The sequence below is a fragment of the Rutilus rutilus genome (genome assembly GCF_951802725.1).
Source record: "Rutilus rutilus genome assembly, chromosome: 25".
NCBI lineage: Eukaryota > Metazoa > Chordata > Actinopteri > Cypriniformes > Leuciscidae > Rutilus > Rutilus rutilus.
The window spans coordinates 757,827-772,392 of NC_140229.1; the positions used below are offsets into that span (position 1 = coordinate 757,827).

The 14,566-nt window shown below is 42.4% G+C and overlaps 1 protein-coding gene across 1 annotated transcript in view; it reads right to left on the minus strand.

Moving 5' to 3' along the window:
- Window positions 1-7: 7 nt before the first annotated feature.
- Window positions 8-14,566, minus strand: part of vaspa (vasodilator stimulated phosphoprotein a) — a 23,702-nt gene continuing 9,143 nt past the window's right edge. The window contains exons 3-13 of the mRNA XM_084400057.1: window positions 12,064-12,244; window positions 11,907-11,976; window positions 7,814-8,174; window positions 4,556-4,710; window positions 3,774-3,822; window positions 3,648-3,681; window positions 3,493-3,544; window positions 3,127-3,195; window positions 1,596-1,668; window positions 1,457-1,514; window positions 8-1,368 (exon numbers count right to left, since the gene is read on the minus strand). Of these exons, the coding sequence (XP_084256183.1) occupies window positions 1,331-1,368; window positions 1,457-1,514; window positions 1,596-1,668; window positions 3,127-3,195; window positions 3,493-3,544; window positions 3,648-3,681; window positions 3,774-3,822; window positions 4,556-4,710; window positions 7,814-8,174; window positions 11,907-11,976; window positions 12,064-12,244 (1,140 nt within the window). The 3' untranslated portion in view covers window positions 8-1,330. The remainder of the gene's footprint in view (window positions 1,369-1,456; window positions 1,515-1,595; window positions 1,669-3,126; window positions 3,196-3,492; window positions 3,545-3,647; window positions 3,682-3,773; window positions 3,823-4,555; window positions 4,711-7,813; window positions 8,175-11,906; window positions 11,977-12,063; window positions 12,245-14,566) is intronic.

The window sequence follows — 14,566 nt, forward strand, 5'->3', positions numbered from 1 at the left end:
ACACTGATCCGGGATCAGCTTTTATTTGCACTTTCAAGCGCTGCATAGCGGATCTTTCACAGTCTGTAAAACAATCAGCAGGAGTACTTTGACGGTACCAGTACATGACCAAAAAGCATGGAAATACTACAGTACTTTTTCGTTAATGACATACAAAATTAATACAGTAGTTCGTTCGTTCGTCACATCTGATGTTGCTCTGCAATCACACACACTCAATTCTTCTCTGAGACTCACATCGGGTTTCTACTTCAAGCATATTATTTAACGCAGGGGGATTTCTATCTTTCACATGCCAAGGACCCCAAAATATAAACACAATTAAAATATACTCACAATTTATATGGTGAAAAAGTATATATTATTCAAAATATCTCGCTTTGATTTGTATGTTACATTACTATGTTTTTCACCTCACTTTAATGCTGCACTGTTATATAATTTAAAATTATTTCTATTTATTTCATCCAATCTTATATTCATTTATTTGTGCACTTTTTCTCTGAGCTTTTCTATGGAGGCCAGATTGAAAACCCCCGGTCAAACACAGAGAACAGCGGATGATAAATATCAGAGAATGATGAATATCAGAGAACAGAGAATGATAAATATCAGAGAACAGCGGATGATAAATAACCTGCAGTTACACAGAAGCCCACACACACATGTAAACAACCAACTACTGACACTAGTTCTAGATGCACACGGTGAACCGCTGATTTAAACATGCGCACTGGGTGGAATAAACAGCAGCAGATCAGAAAAATATTAATAGACATCATTAATGTTCACACACACACACACACACACACACACACATACAAAATGATGCAAAGAAAAAGAGAAGTGAAAGGCAGCAGGTGTAAAAAATAGCAAGTGGGCCAGAACTGAAGGCATCTTGTTTTCCAGTAAAAATATCTAAACATTCTTCAACCAAGATACATTTACTTTAGAAGCAAAATTACATACATGATATTTTAAATAAATTTTAATAAATATAATTTTTTAAGAATTATTCTCACGTCTATTAATATTGTATAAAATTATGTGGCCAATGACAGAATGAGTGCTGTGCGCTTGCTGAGACTCCGCCCACACGCTCTTCTGATTGGCTGTGATTTTTTATTGATTTGGTTGTGATGTGATCTTGGTTGTGCAAACCAAGACTTAATATCTGATGTCATTTGGCTTCTCAAGTAAATATATCTTAATTTTATTCAAAAATACTGAGGAAGAAGCTCATTTTTTGCAGTGCATAAGAACGAAGCGTCTTGTGTCTGTGGTTTGAGCGGACGTCTCTTCGTCGTCCGGATGCTGACGCGTGAAGCTGCTACACCACACTGCTCTTCTGCAGCTCCTCGATCAGAGCTGTGGATGAAAACACAACAATCCCAGTGTCAAATCTAGAACCGCACTGTATTTGCCTCAAGAACAGCAGAGGAAGAGCACGACTGACCACTGATGATTTCATCTTTGGTTTTCTGCAGCTCTTTGCGCATCTCCTCCAGGATCTCCTGTTATCAGACACATCATGCTTTAGTAAGTCAGTCTGTTCAAAAGAGAAACGAGTCGATGTGTGAGAAGGAGCTGCTGACCTCTTTGAATTTCTCCAGGTCGGAACCGTCTCTGGATCCAGAGTCTCCTCCGGTGCTGCTGCCGGGCCTCGTCCTGCAAGAACCACAGACACATGGAGCTTTAGTGCTCAGAGACACACAGAAGAGACACACAGAACCCTCAGAGACACACAGAACCCTCAGAGACACACAGAACCCTCACAGAACCCTCAGAGACACACAGAACCCTCAGAGACACACAGAACCCTCACAGAACCCTCAGAGACACACAGAACCCTCAGAGACACACAGAACCCTCACAGAACCCCTCAGAGACACATAGAACCCTCATAGACACACAGAAGAGACACACAGAACCCTCAGACACACAGAACCCTCACAGAAACCTCAGAGACACACAGAAGAGACACACAGAACCCTCAGAGACACACAGAAGAGACACACAGAACCCTCACAGAACCCTCAGAGACACACAGAAGAGACACACAGAACCCTCACAGAACCCTCAGAGACACACAGAAGAGACACACAGAACCCTCACAGAACCCTCAGAGACACACAGAAGAGACACACAGAACCCTCAGAGACACACAGAACCCTCACAGAACCCTCAGAGACACACAGAAGAGACACACAGAACCCTCAGAGACACACAGAACCCTCAGAGACACACAGAACCCTCAGAGACACACAGAAGAGACACACAGAACCCTCATAGACACACAGAACCCTCACAGAACCCTCAGAGACACACAGAAGAGACACACAGAACCCTCATAGAACCCTCAGAGACACACAGAAGAGACACACAGAACCCTCAGAGACACACAGAACCCTCAGAGACACACAGAACCCTCACAGAACCCTCAGAGACACACAGAAGAGACACACAGAACCCTCAGAGACACACAGAACCCTCACAGAACCCTCAGAGACACACAGAAGAGACACACAGAACCCTCAGAGACACACAGAACCCTCAGAGACACACAGAACCCTCACAGAACCCTCAGAGACACACAGAAGAGACACACAGAACCCTCAGAGACACACAGAACCCTCAGAGACACACAGAACCCTCACAGAACCCTTAGAGACACACAGAACCCTTGGAGACACAAAACACTCAGAGACACACAGAACCCTCGGAGACACACAGAACCCTCAGAGACACACAGAACCCTCGGAGACACACAGAACCCTCGGAGACACACAGAACCCTCGGAGACACACAGAACCCTCGGAGACACACAGAACCCTCGGAGACACACAGAACCCTCACAGAACCCTTAGAGACACACAGAACCCTCGGAGACACACAGAACCCTCACAGAACCCTTAGAGACACACAGAACCCTCGGAGACACACAGAACCCTCGGAGACACACAGAACCCTCGGAGACACACAGAACCCTCACAGAACCCTTAGAGACACACAGAACCCTCGGAGACACACAGAACCCTCACAGAACCCTTAGAGACACACAGAACCCTTGGAGACACACAGAACCTTTATAAACACACAGAACACTCAGTCCGAAGCATGAAATACCTGCTCAACGGAGCCGCGGATGCCGGAGAAACGGGGCTCTTCTCCTGAGTCTTAGACGCTGAGTTCACCCTGTTTAAACCAGTGTGCATATCATTAACTAAACCAACTAAAAACATTTTTGTTAAGCTGAAATGAAACAAAACATAAATATAAAATAAAAAAACTAGACAATAATTAAAACAAGATGGAGTTCAACTATTACTATCTGAAATAAAACTAAAAGGAAACTATTTAGAAATATTTTTAAAAACAAAAACTAATACAAATGACAAAAGCACATAACTAAATAAACAAAATTAAAATGAAAACTGATGACAGGTTTAACTGATCCTGTGAACAGACACACAGAAGACGACGCGACTTTACCGTGAAACGGACGACGGCTTCTCCCACGGCTTCTTCACCACGTCTGCTTTATCTGAATGAGAAATATAAAGCACGTTTGAGGTCAGGATGTGAAGTGAACCGTTCAGAGTAAACAGGAAGTAAACAGGAAGTGCGGTAAGAAGTGATTTTCTCACCTGCAGATCTGGAGTCATTGTTCACAGAATCAGCCTGAAAACAGAGATCAGAGACCAGAGACCAGAGATCAGAGATCAGAGATCAGCGTCACACACAGAGCTCCAGTAAAACACAAACACACTTACGCTGCTCGCTTCAACCTTCTTCGCCCCTGGAGTGTCCGTAGCTTTTCTTCTGTAACACACAGAGAGGAAGATCTGTAAATAAGGCTGATGGTCGTGACACATTACTGAAGTGGAGCTGCTTTATTCACCGAAACCATGATTTCAGAATGACTCATTCCCAGCTGACAAATATATGTTCAAAGAGCGTTTTGCTTACGTTCCCATGACTGTGTGTCTATGAATGTTCTCCGACTGTTCAAAATCGTTCATCGTTTTGAATCGAATACATCGTTCATGGAATGTTTTCTTCTGAAATGTTTTAGTTAGACGTTTATTAAATGTTACTTGTTTCAGAACGTTCAGAGAACATTCAAAAGTAACGTTCACATAATGTTTGAAGAATGATATGATGGAACGTTTCCTTAACGTTCACATAACCAAGAAAAATTACGTTTTTAAGACAAAAACTGGACATTTTGAACAGTTGGAGAACATTCATTCAGTCATGGGAACGTTTGCAAAACGCTCTTTGAACATATTTTTGTCAGCTGGGTATGTGCATGGTTTCGGTGAATAAAGCAGCTCCACTTATATTGTGCGTTGCACTCTCTACCATTCATAGTAATATGAGTGTACAGTCTTTGTATACAAGTATAAGTAATTTGTATAAGTAAAGTATTTGGTAAAGAGATGTAAGATCTGGCTGTTAAACGACTTCCTGTCTAAGCGGGTGGTTTTGGACTAAATTTATGCAATAGTATTCCAGAGCAAACATCATATGATTGTGGTGGCATTTAACTGACCGTCGAGCAAGAATTGCGCTCATTTCTCCCATCAGTCCTGGTCCTCCTCCTCCTCCTCCTCCACCTCCTCCTCCACCTCCTCCTCCACCTCCTCCTCCTCCTCCTCCACCTCCTGAACTGGCGCTCGCCGCTGGAGCCGGTGCTCCACTGTCGTCCTGCACATCCAGTGAATAACCAGCAGAGGGCTCTGAGTTCATGCATGAGAGTTTCTCTATGCTTTTGACTTTAAGGGCTTTCATTGTACACAACAATATTCAACATTTTTGAGGGGCAGAATTAAAATAAAAAACATCTTGATTTTATGTTGTTTAGATTAGTTTGTCTCATTTTAAGTCATCTCGAGGCCCCTGGTTGAAAAGCGCCGGTCCACGACCTCATACAGTGGGTGTTTACATCTGTCAGGTGATCAGATCTGTAGTTCTGATATATCATGGACAACACTGAAGGACCGCCCACTCACCTGTCAATCATTCACTCGGAACATGTACAAAAGCTCAAACATAGAGACAGAGCGACACGTGACATAATCTGAAAACCAAGCCCACCGAGGGGGAAAACGTCTCAGGTTACGTATGTAACCCTGGTTCCCTGAAGAGGGAACTCAACCTGTGTCGAGACACTGTCGGAACGCCCCTGCGTGGTTGCGTCATGAAGCACGTGTGAAATCAGTCCAATGGTGTGACGATACCCACTATACCCCATAATAACCAATGCCTGTCTGTGTGAAATCATTGCTTACACTAAGATACAAGCATCCTAGACCCTGGAGCCTAGATCCAAGTTATAAAACCTCACAAATGTGTGTGGTGAGGACCAGCCTGCCGCATCACAAATGTCATGAAGGGAGACATCCGACAATAAAGCTTTTGAGGCAGCCATACTCCTGGTAGAATGGGCCCGAATAGCCATAGGTGAAGGCTGACCAGCCACTTCATAAGCAAGTGAGATAGCCTCGACCACCCACTTGCTCATCCTCTGCTTAGATGCAGGGTAGCCTTTTCTAGGTGACCCGAAACAGACAAAGAGTTGATCTGACTTTCGCCACAGGGCAGCTCTGTGGACATAGGCATCCAAAGCCCTAACAGGGCATAGCAGATTAAGAGTGCCACGAAGAAAACGAGTAATGAGAGGATCTCTCTCCAATTATGCACCACTCAAAGGAGTGTGGTAAGCAGACACACATACACCTTTAAGGTGGAAGAAGATAATCCAGCAGAGAAACATTCTTGCAAATAATCAAGTACTGAACCAAAGGGCAGTTGACTGGATCCAATTGACGTTCTCCACACCAAGAAGAGAACAGTCTCCACTTCAGTGCATATAGTCTTCTCGTGGAGGGAGCTCTGGACTGGAGTATGGTTTCCACGACCTCGGTCGAGAGACCCGATTCTATGAGCTGGGCCCCCTCACAGTCCACAGTTTCCACAACTCTGGGCGAGGATGATAAATCGTGACCCCTGCTTGGGACAATAGGTCCCTCCTGATCGGAATCTCCATCGGAGAGCCGTCTAGAAGGAACACATCAGGTCCAAGAACCAAACTCGGGCCGGCCAGTACAGGGCTACTAATAATAGACGGGCCCCTTCCCGGCGAACCCTCTACAGAACTCCTGGGAGCAAAGATATTGGAGGAAAGGCATACAGGTTTAGCCTCAGCCACAACTGAACCATCGCATCCAACCCCAGGGGAGCTGGATGCGTGAGGGAGAACCATGTGGGACAGTGAGTTGTCTCTGAAGATGCAATTAGGACTACTTGTGCTTGACCAAACTTCTCCCATAGGAACTTCACCAACTTGGGGTGAAGTCTCCATTCCCCGGGCCTCAGCCCCTGCCTCGACAAGATGTTCTGACCCACCACTGCAGGGGTCTCATGTACAAAAGGCTAAAAGTTATTAGGTTGGACGCAGCTGCCATAAGACCCAACAGTCTCTGAAACTATTTCACAGTGAGTGTCTGGCCGAGTTTTACCCCATTTACGGCTGAGAGAATCGATGCTATACGAACGGGACAATTGTGCCTGCATCGTCGTCGAATCCCAAACCACGCCTGGAAAAGTGAGCCTCAACCCCAACTTTCTTGTGTGAGACAGAACGACCTCTCGATGCAGGACTGTCATCTGCTCAGAGCTGAAATCAACCAGTCGTCGATTTAATTCAACACGAGAATGCCCTGGAGTCTCAGTGGAGCCAGAGCTGCATCCACGCATGGTGAATGTGCGGGGTGATAAACCTAGGCCGAAGGGAAGAACCCGATATTGGTACGCTTTGCCCCCTGAAAGCGAACCTTAGAAACTTCCTGTGATGAGGATGGATGGCTACATGGATGCGTCCTTCAAATCTATCGTGACAAAGACTGAATCTGTGACACGATCTGTTTGAGTGTAGCATCCTGAACTTGAGTTTCTGAACCCTGCGGTTTAGTTGGCGCAGGTCTAGAATAGGACGCAACCCTCCATCCTTCTTTGGAACAATGAAGTAACGGCTGTAAAACCCTGACTCCCTGCTGGGAGAAAGAACCCTTTCTATAGCCTCCTTTCGTAGAAGAGTCTGAACTTCATGGTACATAACCAAAGCCTGCTCGGGGTCCACCAGCGTAGGGAGGATCCCAAGAAATCTGGTCAAATGAGAACCGAACTGAATTCTGTAACCCTTTTCTATAGTGAGCAGGACCCAACAAGATATATTTGGCAGTAGCTTCCACGAAGCTGGGCGAAGCAGTCTCGAGGACCATAGTTCGGCGAGGAAGAAACTTCTGGAACGCCGCTGCTTGTTTCTTCGCCTCCTGAAACCTCTCAACGACCATGTTAACCAAGTTGCCGAAAAGGCCAGAAGACGAGAGCGGAGCGTCCATTAGAACAGATCTATCCCTATCTTTCATGTCGGATAGATTTAACCAAAGATGTCTCTCCGTGGCTGCCATTGACCGGCCTACTGACTTAGCCGTCTCCTTGGTGGCCAGAAGAGACAAATCTGTTGTGCGCTTTTGTGCACTTTTGTGTCCTTAAACGCTAGTTTTTTGGGGTCGACAGCTTATAAAAACTTATTTCTGGGTTTGTTAGCTTGTTTGCTGTATACCTTGTCACATAGCAGCTTTTAGACATTGATTTGTTTTTTGTTATAAGTCAGAAATGACAAGGAGGCAGCTTCTCGCAATATAAAATCAATGAAGACTGTTGGAATGCGCTCTCTCTCTATACAGGCCTCTTATTAAACATCACTGAAGATGAACACAGTGGATCAGGTGAACTTCGGACTGACCTTGGCCACTTTCCGTAGTTTAGCTCCAGCGAGTGCTGCGGCCAGACCTCCATCTCCTCCTAGTCCTCCTCCTCCTCCCCCTCCTCCTCCTCCTCCTCCTCCTCCTCCTCCTCCTCCACCTCCTCCCCCTCCTCCTGAGGGTGGGGGCGGGGGTGGTGGAGCTCCTCCTCCTCCTCCTGAAGGAGGTGGTGGTGGTGGTGGGGGCGGCGGGGGTCCTGGAGCAGGTGGAGGTCCGGGTGGAGGAGGAGGAGCAGAGGCCGGACCGGGAGGAGGAACAGGAGGCGGGGCTGGCGCCGCAGATGCCTGTCTCTCTCTCTCCAGTCGCTCTTGCTCCTGTCTCTCTCTCTCTTGCTGCTCCTGCCTGAACACACACACCAGTTACACTCAGCATCTCACTGACATCCACATGAGAACCATTTAAAATAGAAATTAATAAATGCACAAATAAATAAATAAATGCACAAATAAATAAATGCAAAAATAAATGAATAAATGCACAAATAAATGAATAAATGCACAAATATATTAACAAATGCACAAATAAATAAACACAAAAAAAAAAAAATTTATTTGTGTGTTTATTAATGTATTTGTGCATTTTTTTATTTAACAAATGCACAACTAAATTAATAAACGCACAATTAAATTAATAAATGCACAAATAAATAAATACAGAAATAAGTTTTTAAATGCACAAATTAATAAATAAATGCAACATTAATAAATGCACAAATAAATAATATAAATGCACAAATAAATTAATAAACGCACAAATAAATAAATTAATAAATGCACAAATAAATTAATAAACGCACAAATAAAAACTTGAATAAATAAGTCAATTAAATGCGCAAATAAATAAATGCACAAATATATAAATAATATATTTTTTCACAAGGGCAAATACATAAATGGATAAATATCAAGCATAGCGTTAGTTCTGGCAGGTCACGTTAGTCAAGCTCGCATCAGCTGACCCTCAGCTGATCCACATCTACCTATAGGAATACGACACCTATCACCGTATACATATATAAGCTCCTTCAGTATTATCAGCAGCTATCGCGTTTCTCAGGAGCAAATTACCCTCCTCCATCCCCAGCTCCTCCTCTCGCCCAGTCAGGATTTGACATTCTGATTCCCCTTGAATCAGAATAATTATTGAATAATGTTGTACTTTAAATCTTGAATTAAATATATTTGCAAATTTTCATGTTGGTTCTGTTCTGTTTACCCCAAGGGGGATTATTGCTGCTCTCCCTGCTCTTATCCATGCTAGGCTGCATGGATGCGCAGGGAGTTCTCGCCCAGAACGGAACCATTCCGCCAATCCAAACTGTATGCTAATTGTCAATCATATTTGACGGTAGTGGTCCTGACAGAAATATATTCTCAGGGACCCAAAATTTATTTTTATATATATATATATATATATATATATAAATAAACAAATAAATATTATACAAAAAGAAATATACCTTATATTATATATTTTCAGAGGGACTGATAAATAAATATATATATATTGTATATTCTCAGACAGACAAATAAATAGAAAACTCGTATCGCTTCTGTAATGTGACGCATGAAACGCATGTTCAGTGAGAAATAAATGTGGGCGGGACTTGATGTAATTGGTTGATGAATAAGAGGGACTGATGTATGAAGGTAAAATGATGCCATAAAGTATTGCATGCGCAGGGTAAGATTTGTGAAAGTGTACATAAGATTGCAAGCGTAAATTAAATTTGCATGCGCAAGAGAAGATTTGTAAAGGTGTAAATCACCTTTCAAGTGTAAGAAAAAAATATTTGCAGCATTTAACTGTTATTCGTAAGTGTAATTCATATATTGTGAAGCTGCAGCTTCATGCTAACGCAAAATAAATAGGATCTGTATTCCTCTGACTTCCATTTTTCCGCGCGAACACTTTTGGCACGGTTTTTGCGCTCAAATACGGCCAAAAGTATTGCAGGCCCGTGAACAGCAATTTGCGACCGAAAACAACAGAGTTAGGAACTGCAAAACAGATTCACTGCATAAAATCAAACTTTGTGTAAAAAATAAACTGTTGCAAATGTCTAAATGTGTGCATAGGGCAACAAAGTTCCCGAAATAACCCGATTTGTACAGTTCCGTCTTTCTTTTACCTGCGCTTCCAGTTTTGGCACGATTCTCTCACTCATTGAGTTTTGCAAGCGCGAAGAGGAGGGCGGGTCCACCTTCTTCATGTAGCCAATCAGATGAGCTTCTCGCTGACTCTAGGTTTACTCTTATCTGATTGGTTCAATAAACACGCCAGTCACCAGAACACATCTTTATCTTCATTTGGCTCAGAAACCTTCTGGTTGCCGAAATGGTACTTTTAATGCACACATACATGTTAAATAAATAGATAAACAAATAAAGAAACAAATAAGTCATGATTGCTTAATAAGCTGTGCACCATTAGGCTGATTAAAGCTGACTAACATTCATACTGAATTTCAAGCTGGTGTTAACGTTACTGGATTGAAATTTGATATGTTATATAATCTGTTACACCACTGAGCAGATGTTAAACTTTACAATCAAAACATTTAATACCCATTCTTTATGTAATAATACAATTCTGATGCAGTGTTTTTCACATCATGTCTCTGTTCGAGGCATTTAACACTCAATTACATATTTTGAAATATTGTCTTGGTCGCACTGCCAATATTAATTCTGATTAAGTGATTACTTTCGTGTGACTGATCAAGCTATTATATGTAGCTACTAGCTAGTATAAATAACAAAATGCTTTCTTTTTGTCCAGATTTGACTGTAATGAAAAACTGATACTAAATCAACTTAAACTCAACCTTTACAAAAAGTAACTAATTATGTCTGAATAAAAACCCAGCAACCAGGGAATATACAGCGTCTTGATATGTTCATATATAGGGCTATACAGCCATCTAGTGGTTACACGATGGCATTGCAGGTGATAAATGGTGCATAATTTAGAGATGCTCTTTAACACACGAAAAAATATTATTGTAACATAATAATAGTGGAATCCCCCTATCAGTAGACAGGTGAAATTATGCATGCAGTAGTTCAGATACAATTTTTTTTTAACACACCAGCTCGAAATTCAGTATGTACTCATATAGTCATCCTATGGTGCACAGCTTATTAAGCAATCATGACTTATTTGTTTCTTTATTTGTTTATCTATTTATTTAACATGTATGTGTGCATTAAAAGTACCATTTCGGCAACCAGAAGGTTTCTGAGCCAAATGAAGATAAAGATGTGTTCTGGTGACTGGCGTGTTTATTGAACCAATCAGATAAGAGTAAACCTAGAGTCAGCGAGAAGCTCATCTGATTGGCTACATGAAGAAGGTGGACCCGCCCTCCTCTTCGCGCTTGCAAAACTCAATGAGTGAGAGAATCGTGCCAAAACTGGAAGCGCAGGTAAAAGAAAGACGGAACTGTACAAATCGGGTTATTTCGGGAACTTTGTTGCCCTATGCACACATTTAGACATTTGCAACAGTTTATTTTTTACACAAAGTTTGATTTTATGCAGTGAATCTGTTTTGCAGTTCCTAACTCTGTTGTTTTCGGTCGCAAATTGCTGTTCACGGGCCTGCAATACTTTTGGCCGTATTTGAGCGCAAAAACCGTGCCAAAAGTGTTCGCGCGGAAAAATGGAAGTCAGAGGAATACAGATCCTATTTATTTTGCGTTAGCATGAAGCTGCAGCTTCACAATATATGAATTACACTTACGAATAACAGTTAAATGCTGCAAATATTTTTTTCTTACACTTGAAAGGCGATTTACACCTTTACAAATCTTCTCTTGCGCATGCAAATTTAATTTACGCTTGCAATCTTATGTACACTTTCACAAATCTTACCCTGCGCATGCAATACTTTATGGCATCATTTTACCTTCATACTGATGACATCGGCTGAGGAGGAAAAGTGTTACATTCTGATGAGTGTAGAATAAGATCACTGACAGATCACTAACAGTAAGTGAAGTGAATCAGGATTGATTTGGACTGTTGTGCAGGTCTGATCTAATGATGAGGATGAAGATGATGATGGTCATACCTCCTCTTCTGCTCTAACTCCTCAGCGCTCGGGCCGTTCTGAGCCGGTCGAGGAGGAAGAGGACACGCACCTGTACGACAGAAACCAAATCACACAGATAAGAGCAAACTCTAAACATACAGGTAATACGAGACAGTAATAATTCCTGATCACTGACCCGAATCCGTCTGACCGCTGAGCACGTCGAGCGCGTGCATCATCCAACTAGCGAACTGAGCCGCGTCTTCTTTACTGATGAAGTTTAGCCCCCACACCTGCCGCGAGTCCCGCCACTGGTGGAACGTGGGAGTGGCCTGGTTATATTTGATCCCGCGGACCAGAGGACAGTTAATGACCACCTGCACACACACACACACACATCAGAACACACTGGAGCTCTGCTTACAAACTTTATATGTGAACTATAAACTTTTATCCCAGTACTTCTGTGATAATCTGAATTGTTGTAAAACAGAAATAATGATACTCTGTGGTTAAAAAGTTTCATATCTGTTCATGACAACTGCTCTCTCTGGATCAGAGCGCAGATCTGCATGTCTATAGGCTTTCCTGGAGCTCAAACAGTAGCGCACTGGCGCTTACAACACCAAGGTCATGTGTTCGATTCCCAGGGAAAGCAAGAACTGATAAGAATATAAATGTGTACCTTGAAATGCAATGTAAGTCGCTTTGGCGTCTGCCAAATGCATAAATGTAAATGTAATGTTCGCTGTGATCGAACTCGGTTTAATAGACAGAGCGGAATTGTTGTCATTTAGGAGTAAGATTGCGTGGGAGTTTGAATCAAGATTAATCATGTAGCTCTAGCATATGAATGCAGTTACTCCTTACATTTTGCATGGCACCAAACTTTAAGTTTATTTCAGCTACAAAAGTAGTGATATCGCCATCTACAGGGCAGTGAAGGTACTACAGCTTGTGCGTTTTTCTCTTACTCGCCCTAAACTGGTCATCAAGGCCACTTCACATGATGCGCGTGCATTAGCAGGACGTTGCTGAAATGCAGGTGTTTCATATACGAGATGAGGACATGATGAGGCCGAAACCAATGACTATTTCATTTATTTATCCAATGTATTGAAGAGATTTTTTGAGGCATATTGGTTTACTTGCGCCCTTTTGGATTGTTGAGGACTAGTTCATCTTTGAGCCAACATTCAGCACCAGTAAAACACTTCAGTTCTGTTCACGTTTCGTTCACTCAAGTTGCATTGGAATGAGTGACTTGTAACTCAAGAGATATTTTCGCTGTACATTTGCTCAAGTATTGTTTTTAGGTACTCTTTATACCTCAGACGGCGTGCATCAGCACACGAAACAATCTCACAGGAAATGAAAGACAATTCAGGAGCTGTGAGACCGAGACGTCTCAGAGAAAACCACAGAGATCTGCAGCAAATAACACTTTCCTACGATGCCCAGCATGCAAATAAACAGCAACGAATGCATTAACACAGCAAACATGAAGATATTCAGTGTAAAACTGTACATACAGTATCTACAACACAATCTCTGTGACTTCCTCCTTCCTCATGCTGTGGCTTCACACACACACTAAACTTCCCATGATTGTCTAAACCTGTCTCACACGTTAAATGCCCATTTACCTGGTTTAAATGGCTTTAAAGCGGTGGTATAATGCCATTTTCACAAGATGTAAAGTAAGTCTCTGATGTCCCCAGAGTGTGAAGGTTTAGCTCTAAATACCCCACAGATATTTTTATATATCATGTTAAAATTGTCACTTTTTGAGGGTGAGCAAAAACGCACCGTTTTTGTGTGTGTCCCTTTAAATGCAAATGAGCTGCTGCTCCCGGCACAGGGGGCGGAGCTTCAAGAGCTGGTGTCCTTTTACCTCACACAGACATGCACTGAAATTTTCAAAAACCTTTAGCCTGTTGTGTTCAAACCGGAGTCAGACAATAGGCGCGTTTCCATTACAGATTTGGGCAAAACTTTTGCGATTTTTTCTAAATGTCGACAAAAAACTATTGCGAAATGACGGCGTTTCCATTAACCGATGTTATGCGACTAAAACGTCATTTTTTCCTCTCGCGATCAGTCATTCCAAACATCATGGCGACGGATGTTGGTGGGTTTACGTATATCCCAGCCACTGCACTGGCCATTATAGACGTATGTGTGTTATCCAATCATTAATGGTGAGGAAAGACCCTTATACTGGGAGAGTTCTGGGTGTTTCTCCCTCAGTTCTGCTCCGAGGTCTTGATTGTGGCATTTATTTGAGGTTTAGAATCCAGTATTCCTGTAATTCTTTTGTCTTTTATGACTTTAATAAAGAAAGTCTCGTATTCTATCCAAACACACCGCGTCATCTACGTCAGCTGACCTGTAAATGCACAAGAACTGTTTCCATTGCAGTTGCGCAAAATATTAATTTTTTGCATTGCCTGAAAAAAACCCTCATGCGACCCTAAATCTTTTTTGCGATAAATGGGAGTCTTTGTAAAAATGACGTGTTTCCATTGGGCGTATTTTCAATTCAAAATTTGCGCAATTTGAAGGGTAACGGAAACACGGCTAGTGATGGAGAGACTCAAGAAGAAGTGACAACATGTAAACAACATTTCTGAATGGTTAGTTGATGAATTTATGTAGTTTATGTGTAGTTATCTTCTAGTCATTGATTAGCATATTCT